Here is a 22334-nt window from a genome sequence, read left to right as displayed (position 1 = left end):
ATTTTCACGGAGACCTTGGAAAAAGTTATTAAGATTAGCCATTGTAAATTGGTCTACTTCCTCCGCGACATCCGACATGTCATACTAAGTCAACGCCATGGTCTTAAATTCAAAGACGGTGTCAATGGAATCATAATTGGAATCATCCGCGGGATCATCATCTGCATCATCAGTGGAATCAACAGCTGAATAATCAGCGGAACCATAAAAGGAATCATCATCTGCATCATCAGTGGAATCAATAGCTGAATCATCAGCGGAACCATCAAAGGAATCATCAACGGAATTATCAGCTGAATCATCAGCTGACTGTACGGCGGAACCATCAAAGGAATCATCAACGGAATCATCAGCTGAATCATCAGCTGACTCAACAGCGGAACCATCAAAGGAATCATCAGCTGACTGTACGGCGGAACCATCAAAGGATTCATCAACAGAATCATCAGCTGAATCATCAGCTGACTCATAAGCGGAACCATCAAAGGATTCATCAACAGAATCATCATCTGCATCATCAGTGGAATCAACAGCTGAATCATCAGCGGAACCATCAAAGGAATCATCAACGGAATCATCTGCTGAATCATCAGCTGACTCAACAGCGGAACCATCAAAGGATTCATCAACGGAATCATCAGCTGAATCATCAGCTGAATCATCAAAGGAATCATCAAAGGAATCATCAAAGGAATCACCGGACAAGCTAAACATCATATCACGGAGGAAAATGAAATACTATCCTGTACCGTATGATATTGCCTTTTCTAACACCATGTCTATATATTTATCTGACATCATGCAATAAGATCTTAGCACAGAGCTATTTCATCATTGCACTTTGTTCTGTTCTTCTTTCACGGTCTTTTTCTCTCTTCTTTTTATCTATATCAGTCATTTATCATACCGCTCTCTCATTCATCCATAATTCAGCTATGCTTTATCTGTAACTAGAAATCTTCATGCGTTCCAATACACATTCCTCTTTTTAAGTACTGGTTGTGATGTTATTATTTTTAACATCAAAAACGTTTGAAAAGCAGCTGTTTTGGAAGTAGAAAAACTATATTTGATCTTAAATGTTTACACAGAGTAAAACAATGCGCCCGTTACAGGTACGTCAGTCCTTGTCTCATGAAGTAGCACACTAATTTATAATTATTGTCGCCGGCACGAAGGCCACAACTGCTCCAATTATTAAAGGACTCCAAATGAAAAAAGGATATTGATGATTTTAACTAATTGAAAATCGCGTCACATCAACAGTGCTTAATTTGATTACCAGCCGATCATTAGTATTTTGTATCAGAGACAGCAGGATTTGAAACAAAAGTTCCTTCTCTAATGAGCCATTGATGAAGTCTGTAGGCTGTCAAAAAATATTGTCGACAAAAAAAAGTTGTTTTTTTCTTCCAATAGAATCTGTTTGAATGAATTAATAAACAACTGACCAACTAAGGACGTCTTCAAATTATTCAGTAAATGATAACTAAAAACCATACTGAAAAGCATTCATTTTCTTTTCAAGGACAGATATACTTCATAATTTGATTAACAACAAAAATATTGATTATTATAAAAGGTAAGATATTTCCAAAGAAACCTAAAATTAACTACGACAGTAGGGACATCGAACGGAGCTAAACTTTACCTTGTGTAGACACATCGAACGGAGCTAATCTTTACCTTGTGTAGACACATCGAACGGAGCTAGACTTTGCCTTGTGTAGACACATCGAACGGAGCTAAAATTTACCTTGTGTAGACACAACGAACGGAGCTAAACTTTACCTTGTGTAGACACATCGAACGGAGCTAAACTTTACCCTGTGTAGACACATCGAACGGAGCTATACTTTACCCTGTGTAGACACATCGAACGGAGCTAAACTTAACTTGTGTAGACACAACGAACGGAGCTAAACTTAACTTGTGTAGACACAACGAACGGAGCTAAACTTAACTTGTGTAGACACATCGAACGGAGCTAAACTTAACTTGTGTAGACACAACGAACGGAGCTAAACTTAACTTGTGTAGACACAACGAACGGAGCTAAACTTAACTTGTGTAGACACAACGAACGGAGCTAAACTTAACTTGTGTAGACACATCGAACGGAGCTAAACTTTACCTTGTGTAGACACATCGAACGGAGCTAAAATTTACCTTGTGTAGACACAACGAACGGAGCTAAACTTTACCCTGTGTAGACACATCGAACGGAGCTAAACTTAACTTGTGTAGACACAACGAACGGAGCTAAACTTAACTTGTGTAGACACACCGAACGGAGCTAAACTTAACTTGTGTAGACACATCGAACGGAGCTAAACTTAACTTGTGTAGATACATCGAACGGAGCTAAAATTTACCTTGTGTAGACACAACGAACGGAGCTAAACTTTACCCTGTGTAGACACATCGAACGGGACCTATGTATTATGTACATGTATTAAATGTATTATGACAATGTGTATTTTGTAGAACCATCGAGCGGAGCTTGATATTTACCATGACAGTGTGTAGTTTGTAAAGACATCGAACGGGGCCTAAAATTTACCATGACAGTGTTTTTCGAACGGAGGTAGTTTAGGTCTGTTCAATCTATATACATGTATCAATATCAGAATTCTAGCCTATCCAATGATATTGTAAAAAGCCTATCAGTCACTACTCTGGTTAAATTCTAACAGAAGTATCTAAATTCAATGTTAGTATGTATCATGGTTAACCATGGGCTTTACTTTTGACATGTTGTTAAGCTACTTGTGCAAGACATACGAAAAAATACATGTTTCTGGAGAATCTCTGGGTCTCGAGTGGTCACATATGTTACAAAAACCAATAATTCCATAGTTTTTATAAGTGCATGTAAAATACAATAGGATAATTTATTTGGCCTGATGGACGTACGCATTAATTGATTATGGTTTGACTTTGATTTGCATATGGCGATTGGAGATAAATGCTCTTATCAGGCACTAACTCTGAATATAGAAGGAAACATAACAACATAGTTGATTTATGTAAAATATGTTAAACACATGAGCTGTATCGGTTCTCCTGAAACATACATTTTTCGCACATTTTGAAAAAAAAAAGCAAACATTTTTTAAAGTTACATGAGAAAAACAAGGTCCGCGATCAGACATAATGCATTCTTAGCGAATGAATTGACTAAGTTATTTCCGTGAAATCTGGTCCAAATAGCGATATCGGGCTTATACAACATCTACCCGTTCTTCTGTTTTGATGACTCTGAACAGTATACATGTAACATAAATAAATGTTTTTCATATATCTATGGCACAAAAGATTCATTGTCGTTAGTACTGATGTTTACACTTCTTCAGTGGGCAACGTCATCTAAAAATCAACACTTAAGATGACGTATTTTGATTTAGTCGAGATTACAAGGTTCAAAATCAGACGGATGCAATTGAACTCTATAGCTTTATTACAATGGCAGTGTTTACATAGGAATTAGCAAAGGAAATGTAAATATACGCATTTGTAATGCATTTGTACATTGCAAGAGAATGGATGATAGTTTGTCTGTGAGAGATAGAACACACATAACCTGGAATGTTATTACAATACAAACATGTATTGTCTGAAATACGCCTGTTCCACAGGAGGGTTTCTGTTGAGATCCTTCAACACATCATCCATTTCTCTGGAGAATCTGAAAAATAGCCAATACAGCACGCTATCTAAAACGACCACCACACGCTAGAGTTGAGGGGAGAGTAGCCCAGTAATGATAAAGCTTGATTTTTTTTTTTTTTAATCTAGATACATGGCCGACCCTGTTAGTAATGTTGCGGTAACCAAGTTGCATGTTCCTCGTTCTGATCGCGTGACAGCTGTTATCTCGCCGATTCTGTAGAGTGTAATGTAAGGGAATGCTGGGTTTATACTTCGATCTCACACGATTTGAAGAAAGACTGATGGGCGTGTGCGGACTTTCGTGGACGTGATGAAAATCGAGACAAACCTTAAACTGTTGAACAGATTACTGTTAGCGTCGTAACAGGTAGTAACGGAAAGTATTAGGGCCGTATTAAAGCGTAGAGCAAGGGAAATGAAAAGAAATTTCGTACAATAGATTGTGGAATTCCACGCTTTGCTTACATTGTGGACATCGTGGCCAAGTGTGAACCCAGGATGAGTGAAAATAGATAAATAAGTAAATAAAAAAAAAAGAACAAAATACTTTTTCGTAACATTTTCTGTATAAATGTCATTAGGATGGATGTACATCAAGATTGCAAAAGGCACAGACATTATCGTGTCCAATCTGTCTATGTATACGAAAGACTACAGTAAGCGCTCTTTTCGTTCACTTTTTAGTAAGATGTACATATGATAGGAGAAAAGGACGGAAATTAGTGCTCGGAGAAGATACAATGTACACACAAGATTTTTGTGTAAACTGTACCTACTTATTCAAGATAAGTTACCAATTAACAAAATAGAAACATACTAATTGATTACAATTAATAGAAAAACCAATACACAGTAGTAAAGTGATTATTTCAAAAAGTATCAGCAGTATTTTTTCGCTTAAATAATCCCAAATTTTATTTGGAATTAATTTTTCACAAAAAAGAAAATAATAATAATTAATCAATCAAAGGACCACCATTATTTCTGAATATTTACACGTGTTGTTGTTCCTTTATCGATAAAGGCTAGAATTACTATTTCTCAATCACATGGATTTGGAACGTGACTCGACTCAACTTCTGCAAACAATGTGTCAATGTTTACAAACAAACGCCATTATCTAAATTCAATTTGAATGCGAGATCATGAATTAAATGGAACAGTCGAAATATTTTTTGCAAAGCTTCGATTTAACGCAATTTACTTCGTGCTCCATTGGTCTCATAGCCTAAATAGAATTAAAAAAGAAAAGAAAAGATCCTTAAAATGTAAGTAAAACATCACTACAATGAGCCGACGAGTCCTCACTGGATACCTAGTCACGTATTTACAGGTATATGCGATACGATGTAACGATGAGGAAAGGATTATACAGGACAACATTAGATAATGGCTTTTATTAACACGAATTTTGTAAAAGTATATGTCGAATAATGAACACATCTACATTGAACAACTGTTCCTTCCTTCTAAGATACTTCAGTGATACTAAGGACACAAATAAAAAGGAATGCTATTCACCGAATGGCTCGTGTGATCTTATCAATCCTCTATGGTGGCCACGCGGGATGTATCGGGGTCAGATAGTTTGTTTTATTACAAGCGAGGGTTTGAAGCAATACCTTTCTACTGTTTGTGTCAATCGTAAAATGTAACGAACACTTTGAGATATACGCGCAATAAACTAGACTCAATAGGATATCCTATCTCAGTGGTACTTAGGGGTACTGTACTGCCTATTCTAACCTGGAAACCCTAAACAAATTCTGCATCATTCCGGAAACAACCTTTCCTATTCTTAGTTTTACGATTGTTAAAATTGATGTAAAGCATTTCCATTCGTTTAAAAATCACCAACAAAATGTATGCATCAATATATCTTGAATTTTTTCTTGTTTAATTTTTAAATGAATTCCTACTTAATGTCAGAAGCTAACTGAGATTTGAAGGTATCGTCGTTAAGTTCTTTCTGGTTTTATGGTGATGAATTAGCACAGACAAAGAGGCCCCGACATACTTCTCTACGGTATCGTCTTTCAACCCTTGCCGTGCTAGTGAGTTTATTTCGAAACCCCTCAACTTTATTGCAGTACAAAGTATTACATTTGGTACACTATTCCTTAAATTGCTTTCAGACTGTAGTGAAAATTGGATCAAGGAACAAACACATTGTAACTTAAGGGGATAACGATACTGGTGTTCGTCTCATCGTCAGATTCACCGATGGTAGGCATGTGGTTAGTGACCTGTATGTAGGCCTTAATATCATCACAGCAGCCAAACAACATTATAATAATCATAGGCGGACGTGCCAATAGCACCACCAGCAACTCGTCAGTAACATAACAAACAACTCGTCAGTTCCATAACAAACAACCAGTCGATTACACAACCAGCAACTTGTCATTTACTCAACAACCAACCTGTGTATTATCCTTAAATAACAAAACCTTCAATGACCATGTCAATACGAAATACCCTGTAGAATAATAGAATCTTTCTCAGCCTTGCGGTTGTGACAAAGAAATCTCAACCCGAGGGGAAATTCATGACCGTCCAACCTTAGGCTTGCCTACCTTAGGTAGGGAATGCTTATTTTTCTTCCATCACTTCAAATAATTGCATATCAAATCAATGGTCAGGGTATGTTTGTAAACAAATGCACATGGTCGGCGCATGAATATCCTCATTTGAAGAAGTACCCATCAAAACCCCCGAAAAAATGAATTCAAATATCATTACACAAGAAAACATAGGTCTAAAATTCATTCACAATATTTATTCAAACAGACACTGAAATAAGGTATCAGTGATACTAATCTGATGTTAACAACAGCATATCTTGTTATTTCATAAAACTCTGTATTCAACAAACGCATATTCCACATTAAATAACAACGCGGGAACTATTAGTGATGTCACTCATAAAGTACTTCCGGTTCAGAAGGTTAGCGCGTGCAATCTGTCACACCCTAGGATTTGACAGAGAAATATCTCACGTCTAAAACTGGGGAAAACCCGGTGAACTGTGAGAGAACATGAAATCAAGGACACTAGACTCTTCAACTTCGATCTTTACTTACAACATAACCAGCAGGAAACGTGTATAATTAAGCGGTATGATGAGCGTGGTGATTTCAATTTCTGAAATATTAATTTTCCATGACTCAATAGAAACATCCCTGCGCTCCCTACCTCTGGTATTTACATATCCCACTTATTCGTTATTCAAGTGTTTGTTCCAATGATCACGATTTTGCCGTGAAAGCTGCCGTCTACTGACGGAGAAATTAACAACACAAGGTCATTCTTTTTTCCTTATGCGAGAATCTACCCGGATTTGACACAGATTTATTTGGCAGTCTCGTCGATGAAGCAGATGACGTTCACCCTTCCTGGGCATCTTGTCTTATTCTCCTCAAACTTTTTAATAATATTTTTTTTTCATAATTTGCCCTCGCTTGCTTTATCTTGACATTGATTAATGGCTTCGTTTTATGTCGGTATTCTTTGTTGTTTTTGTAATTTATCATTAAATCTCGGACACTAATGTTGACTTGTTCTTTGTGGAAATTTAAGGGATTATGGGGAGGGGCGGTGTAAATCAAGAAGAATAAAGGACAGAAAAGTAGCGCAAATGGAATGCAGGCAGCGTACGCGAATATTTTAGTATATATGTTAAGGTTTTGTTATACGACATTGTTGTTTTTGTTTGTTTGTTCATTTATTTATTTATTTATTTATTTGTGCTTGGGCTTGGAATTGCGAAAGCTGCCTGGTAGCAAAGGCATTGGGAATATGTCATGATATTATAGGTACAACATGGAAATTAAAGATATAAACAATTTATATTAATCATAAATACTGACAATGGTCTATAATTTGTTTTCACGACAAATATGTCTAACGTAAATTGTCTCCCCGTCAATAAATGCTGTAGTTTTGACGGATGACACTGAATAAACTGACTTTGATGGTGATGCTGTACCGCTTAACTGTACATAGCCATGTATGTTTTGTCACTAGTTTGGAAATTTGATTTGATATCTGAGAATTTTATCTGAATTAGAAACATCACCATAAACGTCGAGGTGTGGTTAATATGGTACATTAACCCTTGGCTAAACTTGTATTATCCTCTTTAAAGTCTATTATTATCATAATTAATAAATGATGATGTTACAGGGCAAGTTAAACCATGATTTCTAACGCTATAGACACCAAGGAATAATAGTACTGTCCTCTGTCGGATTAATACCATTTAATGATTGCACATTTTAATTAATTGTTTTAACCAATGCTTCATCAAAATGACTTATTTACAGTACGAAGTACTTTCTTAATTAATACAACTGTTAATACAAAATATTTTCTTTATTGATAAATAAGAGAATAAGAGTTTATTAATGTAAAGGAGTGTTTATGAATTAATTGACGTAATATTTTCATGATTAAAGACGTTATGGTTGCTGTGGTGTCACATGTCTATGCTCGGGTTATTAGGAAAACATGACGTAGTAATTAAGCCGTAAAGCTGCTGACCTATGCGTAATAACTTTTATTGCATTTTTTGCAAGGAAAATATGGAAATATATCAAACTGATAAAACTTATGTTTTCACTGCAGCGATGAGCAGTGAAAATATAAGTTTTGCAGTGAAAATATAAGTTTTGCAGTGGAAATAGAAGTTTTTCGCTTTTGACCAATCAGAGCGAACCTTTGTATTCACCTTATTGAAACTTGCCTATTTTTCGAAACGAAGCGAAGAGAGATAGATGAGTTATTTTACTGTATTTCTGAAATATTCAGACTAGTTTTTTGACAAAATACTCACTTAACATTAGCTATTCATTCACAGCTTCTCCGATAACAGCAGAATACGCTTAATTTGCGCTGATCAATCCTTTCAAAATGGCGCCGTCAAGTTGACGTGGAGTAACGTCACAATAAGACGACATCATGAATTATGTTACTGATTAACGCATTTTTGACGGTTTTTTTAATGCAATAAAAAGAAAATTGAATTGTTTTCAGTTGAATATTACATATATTTCTCTCGGATACAAAATACATTCATTATCCTCTATATATTTGAAGCATCAATTAACGCATATATATTTTTTTTTATTAGTTTGCCTATTTAAATGCAAAAAAAATCTTCCTAGTTAACAATGTTATTACTGCAATTTTTTACACAAGGATTAGGCTTTATTGACAATAGCGGCCTATATCATAACATTCACTGGATATGTGATATCTGCAATGAAGTTCAATTGCATAATTGCTTCTAAAATGTATATATTTCTTTCTTGTCACGGCAGGTGACTGTCGTTGTCTGAGCTATACACTATAGCCACTGGTGCCGTCTGAAATATTGTCGCTACATTGCCCTACAGTTACTGTGGATAGTTCACCGGAAATTGGCGCAAGTGACTTGTATCTGTTTATTTCATGCACCTTCACATATAGCATTTCTTCATCCGATATGATATATTTATGTGACAGCCTTTTGCGTTTTCCCATGTCCATTTTCCGTGTGGGGGTGCCGGACGACTGATCTATCTGCTGTTAAAACGAACTACAGTAGATAGGTTTTCTACTGTAGTGTGTTTCTTCTTTACTCGACGGTCAAGGGAGTGAAGAACAAGTCAAGCATTGCGTATTCAACATCTCTTAAACTTTAAGCTATGGAAAGTCATAAACATGCAGTCAGTCAGAAATTGACGGTTTATGCTAAAAACCGTTCAACAGTGCAATTGTTTGTTTGGGTTTAACGAGCCTTCGATGGATGTGATCCTTTAGGGCCATGGTGATTCATTTACTACCTTCTTATGAACAAACATTTGCAGGCCGACAAAACTTCATGACATTTCAGTCATCAAATCAGGATTTAAAGTATTTGTTACACAATTCATTTTTCCTACACACTGACAATGGTAGTCTTTAACAACCCATCATTCCAATAAGGAAATACAAGGTCACACTGAAGTCATGGCAACCAATCAGTCCAATGAGAAGATACAATGTCACACAGTAGGCATAGCAACCCGTCAGTCCAATAAGGATATACAATATCACATGGTAGTCTTAACAACCAATCAGTCCTGTAAGGAAATATATTGCCGTTAAGTTAAAATAAACTCTCTTTTTTTCTTGTTGTAGTTTTAGATATAAAATCACCTTTCGTTTTTTCTCTATACATCGATATGCCAACTATTCTGTATTAACACAAACATCTTGTTCCATATAATCTTGCTCCATATTATCTCCATGTCATAATTGCGTCATAATAGCAGTTCCTTAAAAGTGATCCTTCGTGATCTTACAAACATTAACTTCTAGTTATGAATTTACTTGCAGTAAATCAAACTTCTAAAATGTCGGAATGATAAAATAGTCATTGGCAGTTTTGACATAGTATGTATGATATATATAAGAATATAATCATAGGCAGTTTTGACATGGTATATATGATATATATATAAATATAGTCATAGGCAGTTTTGACATGGTGTATACGATATATATAAACATAGTCATAGGTAGTTTTGACATAGTACATATACGAGATATATAAATATAGTCATAGGCAGTTTTGACATGGTATATATAACATATATAGATATAGTCATAGGCAGTTTTTACATGGTACAGTATATGATACATACATACATATATGTAGTAATAGGCAGTTTTGACATGGTATATATAATCAATATGAATACCCTCTGTTTTGCATCAAAGCCTATTACATGAACGTTTTGCTAACTGTAGCGGGACTGGACTGGGTCGATCATCGGTGACCCAGGTAGCTCAATTGTTAGAGCATCCGGCTAGTGTTTGGAGGTCCCGGGTTCGAACCCCGGTCTGGCCGTAACATTTTCTCCTCTCCTGTTACAAAATTGGCGCCCAACTAAAATACCCACGGTGGTGGTATAATGGTCTCGTGTGTCTTCGAGGGCGAAGACTTGGGGGGAAAAGGAGGAAGGTGTGTAGCGGGACTGGACTTGGTCGATCACCGGTGACCAGGTAGCTCAATTGGTAGAGCATCCGGCTAGTGTTCGGAGGTGCCGGGTTCGAACCCCGGTCTGGTCGCTACATTTTCACCTCTCCTGTTACACTAACCCACAAAAAAAATGTTTCGAACACTTTGTCATTCATATTTACCCATTAATTCACTATAACGAAACTTCATAAGCTAAACATAAATATCAGGATATTGATAATGAAAAAGCCAATGGCATCTACATGTTTCTTATCTAGTAAAATTTCAGTATTTTCCGAATACCGAGAACCTTGATGCTATTAGCTTACATACCAGGAAATAGAATATTATTACCTATCTTTGCCAATCCTGAAAAAATTGTATCGAATTGCAACACCGCAGCCAACACTGTCAAATATGAATTCCGAACCGCATCAAACTTGTGTGACGGCAAGGGTAACAGCGGGTAAAGTATAGCCCAGTACTCTGGCGGAAATATCTTCTAGTCATGAATGTTAAACTGAGATAGCTGTCTTGCCTTAACAATATTTTACATGACTTGGATACATCATTTCAAAAATCCAATAGGAAATATAACTGACATGCAACAAGATAATAAGATGATTTTCCTTCTGAAGGCCCCAGCATTCCGCTATGTTTTGGCGTTTCAATTTCCTTATTTCCTTTCAAAATTCTTACCGTCATGAAACAATTATCGATAGATACGTTACTTGATGGCGAATGATATTTGATCTTCCATTTTGAAGACAAGACCGTGACCTTCATATGCTCGTTTCTATGTGAGTTACCAGGTGGTTAGTGTAGTGGATTCCTGAGAAAACAGCATCAGTGTGCGGTCATCTCACATTATACGAAGCACTTTCAAAAAAAACTATTGATCGATATTAACAAGATCTAATAAAAAATACCCAAAAACGAAATCGGCAAGAATATACGGATATGTAAACGATCCAACAATTTTGATTTATTATCGATGAAACAAAGACGAGATATGGACAAGAGATAAGTGGATACTGGGGCAATCGCGTCTTCTGATTCTGGAAATCAATGAAAAATCCAGACTCTGTCAGAATGCGATCCTGGGGAGAGTCAGAAGTTAACATCTGAAAAGGTATCTTTTTTCATACTTTCTAATACTTTTAGTAGAATAGATATTATGATTTTATAGAAAGATAAAATCAGTTGAGCAAATTTCAAGGGAATAAGGTGTTAAATATCACTGAAATATGATAAAGGTTATCAGAACCCGGGGTTCCTTTATAATATGCAAACGTTTATGATTGCTTTTAAAGACTGTTAATGTCTCCAGCGCCGCTAATTAATTGTTTCAAAATGGGAAAGCATTTCATTTCCCTTGAATACGATTATTTTTAAAATAAGATAACGATATTGTTGAATATATTTTTCATCTTTTGTTGACGCTATCAAATCAAGAAATGAACTTTATTCCATTGTAATAAGTCTTAAACAGGAAATTTGACATAATCAGTTTCCCTGATAATTGTATAGATATTAATATCTTATTTACATAGCACTGTTTCATTATGAACAATCCACTCGCGCCATTTCAGTATTTACTAAGAGATATATCAACATGAATCAATAACTATCAATCACTAATGATATACTGAAATAACGAGGCTACATCGAGGATTATGTACTTGAAAATGGATGTGTGAAAAATATTTTTAACATAATTTGTGTTTTAGTGTGATACGTAGACTCTCTTTGAAGGTTTACTTGTCAATTAAATGTTTGTTTGTCAATTAGTTATTAATTGTTATTAAAGATTTGTCAATTTGAGAATTTGGGTTTTTTTAGTTGAACTTTTTCCAGTTCAAGATTTGTTTGTGAAGGTTTGTTGCATCACACCCGATTGAAGCTTTATCATGCCACTGTTATTTCGAAGTTAATATACTGTATAGCAAATCAAATTTAGACATTAATCGAAAGTAAAATGCTAAACTATAGATAAATTCCAATGCAGAAAACACGTGGTATATACATCGTACGTCACGTGTATATCATTATGCCCAGATAACCAGCCTTGTATGCTGCTTACATGTCTGCCCCTTAACTATGATAATTACAGCTGGTATGACGACATGATATTTATCATGAATTAATGATGCGGTCCATTACCTGAAGTATTATTTCATTCAAGATTTAACAAATTCATACCAAAGTTTCGTGAGCATTTTGGAAATTGTGATCTCATTTAATTGAAGCCTTGCAGAAAGCGGTTTTTTGGGTTGTTTTTTTTTCAGATGAGTTAATTTTCTTTCCAAAGAATACACCAGCCAATTTTGCGAGAAAGAAAGTATGGTATTTTTTTTTAAATCCATTGTCAATAATATCATCCATTATTAGTAACGGAGGATGTAAATGGATAACATATTGTGACATTGATAATGTGACCGATTTGACAGTTTCAAATCCCGGGAATACTTAAACCAGTACGAAAAAAGGAAACAATTATACCAAAAATATCATCTTGAATATTTCTAATTGAAACATCATATGTATCTTGTTTGATTTGTGTAACAATTAAGTAACGACTTACCTTTGAAGGAATCCATTGATTAATTATATAAAATCACATATAGCAAGGGATGATAATTTCCGTTTGGTCTTAAATCCCAGGTGTCTGTTAGTGAAGGTCCCGAACACGAACTTAGTGGCCAGCACTGCTCGTGAGCTCGAGATCGTACGAAGGATCAATAGAGAGAAGTAGTAGAGACTGGAGGCACCTGCTGAGAACAGAAAGCACTGAGCCTTGGATGAGAATACAAATAGCACAAAGATTTATATCTGCTTCAGTGGCATAAATTTTCAATAATTTGTTTTGACATGCGAAATGCATTTAATTTGTAACTTTTGCTGCCAAAGATTTGGTTAACTGACACCATGTCAAATCATAACTCTTTACTAATTCCGGCTTCTCCTAATAGTGTTAAAGGGACGGCGCATAAAGAATTAACAATGAACACAAAATCTTTTTCGGTCGATCGTTGTTGTTGTTAGTTCAATTGTATGCTTTATGAGACAATGCATTACATTTAAGTGCAGACTCATTTAAAATAAAACTGTGACAATATAGCACTATCAAAACAAACTGTTGGAACCTACCAGTGAACCTAACAACCCGTCTATTTGAGTTTCATGTGTATTTGGTAAAAGGATTTGAAACAAAAGAAAGTCCGTACAACTAAATCTTTAATTCATAGAGAATATAAATGCAACGTTCTCCTTTTACAGGTGTTGTACAAAGTACACATAATTACGGAATGCAATATTAATGTTTTTTCCCGTTACCCTGTACGACAAATTACAAAAACAGTTCATAAATAATAAAAATGTTCTGTAGCACTGAGTGTTTGATGGTTTTAGCAAACAAACCAGCTAATGAAATCAAACCTTTCCACATATTTACGATGCATCGTGTTATCTATGGACGCATGCATATCACATTGCATAGAAGTTTGCAGTTTCTCTAAAATATCATTAAATTTCCAATTTCTAAACATGATGATGGCTTTGATTTATTTTTACGTGATGGTGATTGACGTAGTCTTAAATGATTACTTGATTTGTTCTAATATATTACTTGGAAACCTTAAAGGACCGATTGCTTTGAATGTGAAAAGGACAAAGGCTTCATATAATTACACGGCTTGTTATCCATCAAAAAGGAAACGCATATGAGTCTCTTATTGTCCAATATCTACCGTACTCATGAACATGATTTATTTGTATGTACCAGGTAACAGAGGGTATTTGCGATTTCTTCTGTCATTCTATGGGGAAAAAATAGAAAAAGAATATGACACTCAACGAAGAAGTTATCAAACAAATTAAATCAACCCTAACGCCCATTTAATACGAACATTATATAATCGTTTAATAGATTTAATAGATTAATAAATGTGACAGGAACATTCATTTCAGGTCCTTTCTCTTTATGCCGTTAATGTCCATTGATTTAAATATGCGTTTTACGTTCTATCAAAATTGTGGTTTACGAGGGCTGATTGAAAAGCTGTGAGCCTCGTATTGAAGGAGGTACTCAAGGATGTTCTTTTTTAAGTCCTACTATTCTCTGACTATATAGGGCCGTGTACCCATGGACTGGTCTCATTTTGTTATTTCATATCGACGAGGTAGCACTTCGTAAGGTCCTCTCCACTGCATCAGCAGTTTGTTGGCCTTCGTGGGTAAGAGTACTAAAACCCTGTCTCTTGCTTTAAGGTTTCGTTGTCTCGCTCTCCTGTTGAAGTGTCTCTTCTGTTTAATATTTGCATCTCTAAGTTGCTCTGACGCTAGTCGACACGTTTCCTCCATCCTCTCTCGTAAATCCATTACGTACTGATAGGTGGTCTTCACTTCCTCGTCTGGTATATCATTCGTCATCAACTCCTTCAGGATCATCATAGGCCCTCTAACTGCTCTTCCATACAGCAAATCGAATGGTGAAAATCCAAGTGATTGGGTGTAAAATGTGCACCCTGGTCGCTGAGCATCTCAGAAGGAATACCCACTCTTCTGAAAATATCAACAAGTGCTTCCGCAACTCTCTCGGTCTCTATTCCCTTCAAAGCAACCGCTTCCGGATATCGTGTGGCGTAATCGACGACAGTCAAAATGAAACGATTCCCTCGTTCTGTCGCTGGCTCCAGTGGTCAAATCAGATCCACGGCGATTCCCTTGAATGGAGTGTCAATAAGAGGCATATCACCAAGTGGAGCCTTCGGAACTCTTCCTTTCGGGAATGTCTTCTGACATATGTCGCAAGATCTGCAAAATCTGGTGACCTCCGCTTGAACACCCGGCCAGAAGAACTCCGACAAAACCCGGCTAGTGGTCCGCTTAGCTGCTAAGTGCCCAGACATGACAGATACATGTGCCAGCCTCATCACCATATCACGATATCTCTCAAGGGCAATCAACTGTCGAAAGGTCTTACCATTCCTCACTTTCGGACTTTGGAACTTTCCGGTACATCACACCCTTCTGATAAAAGATAGTAGAGGAACCACCGTCATCTTGTTCATATGTCTACTCTTCGCTAATGTTGGGACTCTCTGTTGTTCGTCCTTCAGATCTTCCACACTGCACATATCCGTCATAAAATCCGGTATCTTCAGCGACTTGAACACACTTTCTTTCTTCTTGACCTGTGCGCGCGTCTCTACCGCTTGTACATCATGTTCCTTCATCTTCCACTCCTTATCAGGTTTATCAGGAGGTTATGCTCCAGGAATGTTGCCTATAATCAGGTCATATAACGGAGTCTCAAGAGCCCAAGCCTCAGTTGTTCCGATGAAATAAGGTGAAGCCACCTCCACTACAGCAATAGGCGCCTCTAACTTAGATCCATCGGCGAATGTACATACCTGAACTCTGTCAATGAAACTGTCCTTGTCAACAAGACATCTTCTCACCACAACTCCACTGCATCCGGTATCTCGAAGCACTGAAACGCCATGGCTTCCCACACAACCCCTCATCACTGGCATACCTGCAGACTGAGAACTTCTAACATCACATAACGCACTCAGAGTTGTCGAGTCCTTTACGTGAGACTTGTCCATCGCTGAGGTCCTACTCTTCTTCTTAGTTACCTTGTTGGCGCCGCTTGCCTGCTCTTTACAATTTCCTTCCCTCGACCAAGCTGGCTACCTTGTTACCAGACACGTTCTTCTTTAAAAGGCAATCGTAAGAGATATGACCCAGGTTACCGCAGTTGTAACACTTCTTGTCCATTGCTGATGACTTAGACGCATGCGCATCCGGAGTTCCACGTTCGTGTGGTTTACAGTAACCTGACTTCTGACCTCTTCCGGTTACCTGGCTCGCCTTCGTACCCATTGCTTCCACATATTGGTCTGCAAGTCTGGCCATCTCTACAACCGAAGTCGGAGACCGTTCCTCAGAAAAAAGGGGTAACTCCTGCCCGCAACAGTGGATAAACTGGTCCCTTAGCATGAGATCTTTCAACTTCTGGTATGTCTTCTCTGTCTTACTCAGCTCAACCCATCTCTCCATATCATTCTCCGATCGTGTAGCGAACTTCGAAAACGTCTCTCCTCCTTCCGGTCTAGCTGTTCGAAATGATTTTCTGAAACCTTCTTCAGTCATCTCAAATCTGAGCAAAAGCGCTTTCCTTAGTTCTTCAAAATCCAAGGCTTTGTCAACAGGCAGACGAGAAAACACTTCTAAGGCTTTACCCTTTAACAATGCACTGAGATTCGCTCCCCAATGGCTACGTTCCCACTTTTGTACCTCAGCATAGCGTTCAAACCTCTCACGGTCCGAGAATTTAAGTTATTATGACCTCGCACCTACCAGGTCACACACTCTCGTCTGGTAGCCAATTAGGAAAATATAAGTACAAACACCGCACGACAACAAATATCTATTATATACATACGACGTGACAGTTAGGGATGAAAGAGTCTGTCATTGCCATGGCTGCCGTTCACATTTGTGGCTTTATCCGCGTATCCGCCTTATTCACCTGATCTCGCTCTATCAGACTTCTATTTCCAAAACTGAAAACAGCTATTTCAAGCACCCTAACCTTACCCTAGCCCTAACATGTAGTGGATGACTTTCTGAACAGCCAAGAAGAGGAGTTCTATAAAAGTGGCAATGAGGCCCTTAAACACCGTTGGCAAAAGTGTATAGATACTGGAATTATGTTGAAAAATGATACAATATGTCTGGCAAAATTCAAATCCTTCAATAGGAGGCTCACAACTTATCAATAAGCTCTCGTATGTTGAACATAGTCATCGTCGGTGATGTAAACGATGTAATGATGTATCTAACTAGTTTCCATACAGACGTTTTAATCTATCCTATCAGACACAACTACTGTAAACAAAGTTAAGATAAGGATGAGGAGTAAAAATAGTCTTCAAACCTTTTAGATATGGGCAACGCATTCGATGAGTCATAACGGATTTCTCTGGTACTTCAGCTTGAATAATTTCTTGATGTCAAGAATAAGGGGACCACAGCTAGTTTGCTGTTAGAAATTCTGCAGAATAGTAATGGAGACAATAATGTGTGTTATTAATTTCATGTCTTAATGACTTTTGATCAAAATAAGTTCTTTTCAGATCGATTACTTAACAATGTAAAACGATATACCCCAAACAACTACGATTAGAGAAATAAATATGTGCCAAGTTTCATAATTCAGAAATCTTTCCGACTTGCACAGCCAATGAAAAGCGTTCTAGGGATTATCATGCTAGCGACACATACAAACATATCACACTGGGTAACGCCGGTTATTTGACAAACATCTGTACGTAACAGCATAAATGGTTAAAAACATTGATGACCAATTTCAGTTTTTGTATGGAGTCCAATGACTTATATTGATATTTTATATGACATAGTCACAAGCGAAGTAATGCTTTTATCACATATCTCATATTCATTATATTGAAAGTGAAATATTATGTTTCCCCGAATCGGATAATATCCACAGAAACAATCCTGGTTTATAAGGTGATATATCTATAATCTTATGATATTTAAGCCATAGCCGTTTTACATTGGAGAAGAGGGCAGCTATGTGACAAACAGTGTGAAACAAACAAGAACATTTATTACATCTTTTACAGTAAAATATCAACTTGATACAAACTTACAACATCATTGATTAAAGAATCTATTACCATGACATAACTTTTAATTTTGACCGATGAGAACGGTGCTTTATATTCACCGCATTATAATTCGCCGTTCTTAATGAAGAGAAGGTAGAATAAGCGGTTATTTTGATGTTCTACTATATACAATAGTATTGTTTGAATACCATACTCACTTGACAACAGTTATGTAAGCAAACCTTACAAGATAAAAACGAAAAACACTGAAATAGCGTTGGGCAACCCAATCAAAATATCAGTGTCTTGTTGTCAAGCGTAACGTCAAAATGATACGACGTCAAAGATTCCCGCGCTTATTTTACATTTGATCTTTGTTTAAAAAGTCACAATGACCTTTATCAGCTGGCGATACCGGGACATTTTATTAAAAGGTGTTGGATGGTTTACGATTATATGTCATCCTAATAACGATACTTATGTGAAGATGTCATCTGTGTCATAACTTTGAGTAGAGGAACATTTCCGACAACTTCAAACATGTCTCTCACAAATCAATTAAAACATTTATACTGTCAAGCACTTACGATTTTATATTGCAAAATAAATAAGGTAATGTTATTCTCTTTTCAACAGTGGAAGTACCTGCTAATACATAAATGTCAAAGTATTGATATAGGTGAAGTTAATGGTTAATGGATGTGTGTAAAACCATGTAACAGGCAGAGAATTCAAGTGTCATTTCCGCTTACACTAATACAATGAAACCTCTCCCGACCAGTAACGACTTAAAGGCCGAATGACTCCAACAGTAAATACATAAGTAAAATACAATACAGAGTGAAAATACAGGATGACATCAAAATCAATTATGGAACAGTAACCTGTCAACGAGATGAAAGAAAATGTATCCTGAATTCCAGCAAACAAATCAGGCGAAATCAAGTGCTACAAACAGGTGGATGTGGCCTACATACCGCTTGACACATCAATGCTTCCTGTGTATGCAGGGAAATATGCCAGATTCACATGAACGCCAACGTGAGCAAATATTTACTCAGAATCGATTCGAATTTATCGTTAAAACGCAAGTATTTGTTTGTTGAGATGGCAATTAACTCTTCTCAACTGCTTGCGACACAAATACAAGTGTACTTTGATGTTCCCTGAAAATTGATCAAAACAAACCGAGGAAAAGCAAGCATGGAAGCCACACTTCTAAGTTGAAATATATTGATATCAAGTTTCTTGTACATCAAGGAAATCAGACTAGGTGTTAAAGAAGGATAAGCGTCTTCTGTCACCCGCTGACCAAATCCGTTCTTACACTGAGAATTGGAGGAATTGAGGGTTGGAGGAGTTAATGACAATGGAGCTACTATATATCAAGCTAAAACTCAGAATCGAGGAGGTGACAGACCACGGAGATACCAGGTCAAAACTGAAAATTGGGGAGGTGACATTGGAACTAAAAGGCTAAAACTGAGAATCGGAGAGGTGACAACGGAGCTACCAGGTAAAACCTTAAAATTGGGGAGACAATGGAGCTACCAGGCTAAAACTTAGCATTGTGGAGGTGATAACGGAGCTACCAGGTAAAAACTGAAAATAGGGGAGGTAACAACGGAGCTGATTGGCATATAATAATGTTTTAAGTTGATGAAATGTCTGACTCCTGTAACCATGACTATTCGACAACCAATTTTATATAGAAGGTAGATCGCAATCATTACTAAACCACATACCATGTTGAGTTTCAATAATTTTATTCGCTGCACCCGTTGAAACGATAGGGTCCTTTTCCTTTAGACCACATTATTTTAAAGGAATATCCTGTAAGTCTATTGTCCGAATACTGTGACCAGACTAGACGTCACGGCTTATTGTCCTTATTATGACGGAGTGGCGTTTCTTCTTCTACGGTTGTCATAGTGATGTGACTAGATTGGACATCATGGCTTGATATCCTTGTATGATAAACACGCTTTGCGATGTGGGGAGGGCAGTGATTTTCTGAAGTTGTGTTAGGAATACATACTTAGGATATTATTATCACAAGATAAATATCTCGTTAAAAACTTTTATTTTTTTGTTTTTGTTTTTAGGTGTTTAACGTCCTCGCAATAGCCATGGTTACGTGATGAAGGCCAAGGGTACACCTATAGAGGAAAACCACAGAATGGGAGAGCAGTAAGGAAAGAAAAGACAGATTTAAGATCCAAGTTGTTGCAATGGGGGCAGAAGTTCTATTTTGGTCTCTACAACGGTCTATAATGTAAAAATGATTAAAACGTGTTTAGTCTCTATTAATCACCGAGCGCCTCCAAAGCATGAAAGATATTCCCAAAGCATCGAATCTTGCCAATTGATACATGTAAAAACATAAATCTGATATAAACTCTTATAGAATAAGGAATAAATCAGTGAATTGCCATGGATGGGAGATTAACAAATATTGATTCATGTTTTTTCTTTCTTTTTAAGCCGGTAAGGGCTAGTTAACTTATGTGATATATTTCGGATGGTTGACTTCCTGTTATCTGAAACTATGTACATCTGTCTCACAAAATTATAAGAAACATTTATGTTAAAATTATAAACAACCATTGTCTTCCCTTACCCATTAAAGGACTCACGTTTCCTGGAAACCATACCTACTACACTATACAGCAGATTTCATCAGGCGGTAGAGAAATGGAGCATGTCATGTCTGAGTTATCTACGTTTATCTCGGTATTTCACCCATTCACACTCAAACAATCATAATAGTAATCGGCAATTCGTTTTTACAGGACACTGACATACAACAAAGTCGTATCAAATGTAGTGACACTCTAGTCTACCGGACCTATATGTTTACATTTGATACAGTGTTTTCATCGACAATAATGACCTAGAGATCCAGTGACAATGGCCAATAAAAATATTGTAATTTATATAAGACACCTAGGGGAATAGCACTTTTAATAAAAATTTATTAAAAGGTACTGTATATATGGGATATTAATTTTCATTTCATATGAGATTTTTATGACACGAGTTTTATATAAACAAATATATTTTTGCTAGCCTTGGCAATATCTAAGACTGGGGAAATAAATATTAGATCTTAAATCAGTTTTCATTCCATATGAAATTTTATGAAGATAATTCTTATCACTTAACTTCGTAAACGTTCATTTTGAGCGGTTTCAAAATCAAAACGTGGGATACATTATCAGTGAAGACAGCTATTTTGTTGCGCCTTTTTCCAATTTATTACGTCACGTCATTGTCTATATTATGACGTTACAATCGATTTCCGACTGGCTCAGCTAATGGATATACACTCCAAAGTATACTACACTAGTGACATATGCAAAAATAAAATAAAAGGCCGAATTTAATTAAGGAACATCCTACAGCTGTTTCGTCCTTGTACGACTCGTCATTGATACTAGGAACATCCTACAGCTGTTTCGTCCTTGTACGACTCGTCATTGATACTAGGAACATCCTACAGCTGTTTCATCCTTCTACGACTCGTCATTGATACTAGGAACATCCTACAGCTGTTTCGTCCTTCTACGACTCGTCATTGATACTAGGAACATCCGTCAGCTGTTTCGTCCTCATGAGATATGGTAATATCATTCTGATAAGTAATATAAGATATGGTGACCTTTTGAAGGAATGAAATAGCTAACACTGGCACTCATTCGAGCATACTACTCAGCATTGTAATGGATATAGACCTTTATTTATTGAAAATATTCTTTTAGAATTTTTTTTGATAAGCATCGACATAATTGACAATGACAATCAACATTGGCAGTCACTTGATAACAGATTTTCAGGCGTCATTTCTCGATATCAAAACTTAAACTAATGTAAAATTAACTTGGTCAGCTTAAAACAATGCTGTGCTCTACGGTTTATGGTTTACGGTTAAATGATTAGAAGCGCACGTTATACTCTAACAGATTTATTTTTCAGGCAATTTAACTTGAACAATGTAAAACTCGAAATGTCAAACATAAAGTTCATGCCTTCAA

The 22334-nt window shown here is 36.6% G+C and overlaps 1 protein-coding gene across 1 annotated transcript; it reads right to left on the bottom strand.

The window, feature by feature from the left end:
- Positions 1 to 84: 84 nt before the first annotated feature.
- LOC117338500 (clumping factor A-like) lies at positions 85 to 15894 on the bottom strand. The gene is made up of 2 exons (XM_033899855.1): positions 15738 to 15894; positions 85 to 653 (listed from the first exon to the last, which is right to left on the bottom strand). The coding sequence occupies exons 1-2, from the start codon at positions 15892 to 15894 to the stop codon at positions 85 to 87; spliced, it is 726 nt and encodes a 241-aa protein (XP_033755746.1).
- Between the last annotated feature and the right edge of the window lie 6440 nt (positions 15895 to 22334).

This window comes from Pecten maximus, chromosome 11, assembly GCF_902652985.1.
Source record: "Pecten maximus chromosome 11, xPecMax1.1, whole genome shotgun sequence".
Classification (NCBI taxonomy): Eukaryota; Metazoa; Mollusca; class Bivalvia; order Pectinida; family Pectinidae; genus Pecten; species Pecten maximus.
This window is presented reverse-complemented; position numbering and strand designations above follow the sequence as displayed.

Excerpts from the sequence above, each read along its gene's own strand:
- LOC117338500 (XM_033899855.1), bottom strand. The coding sequence starts at position 15,894 with ATGAAGGAACATGATGTACAAGCGGTAGAGACGCGCGCACAGGTCAAG. Across the intron at positions 654-15,737 it reads AGTCCCAACATTAGCGAAGA|CTGATGATTCAGCTGATGAT; the intron begins GTAGACATATGA and ends TTGATGATTCAG.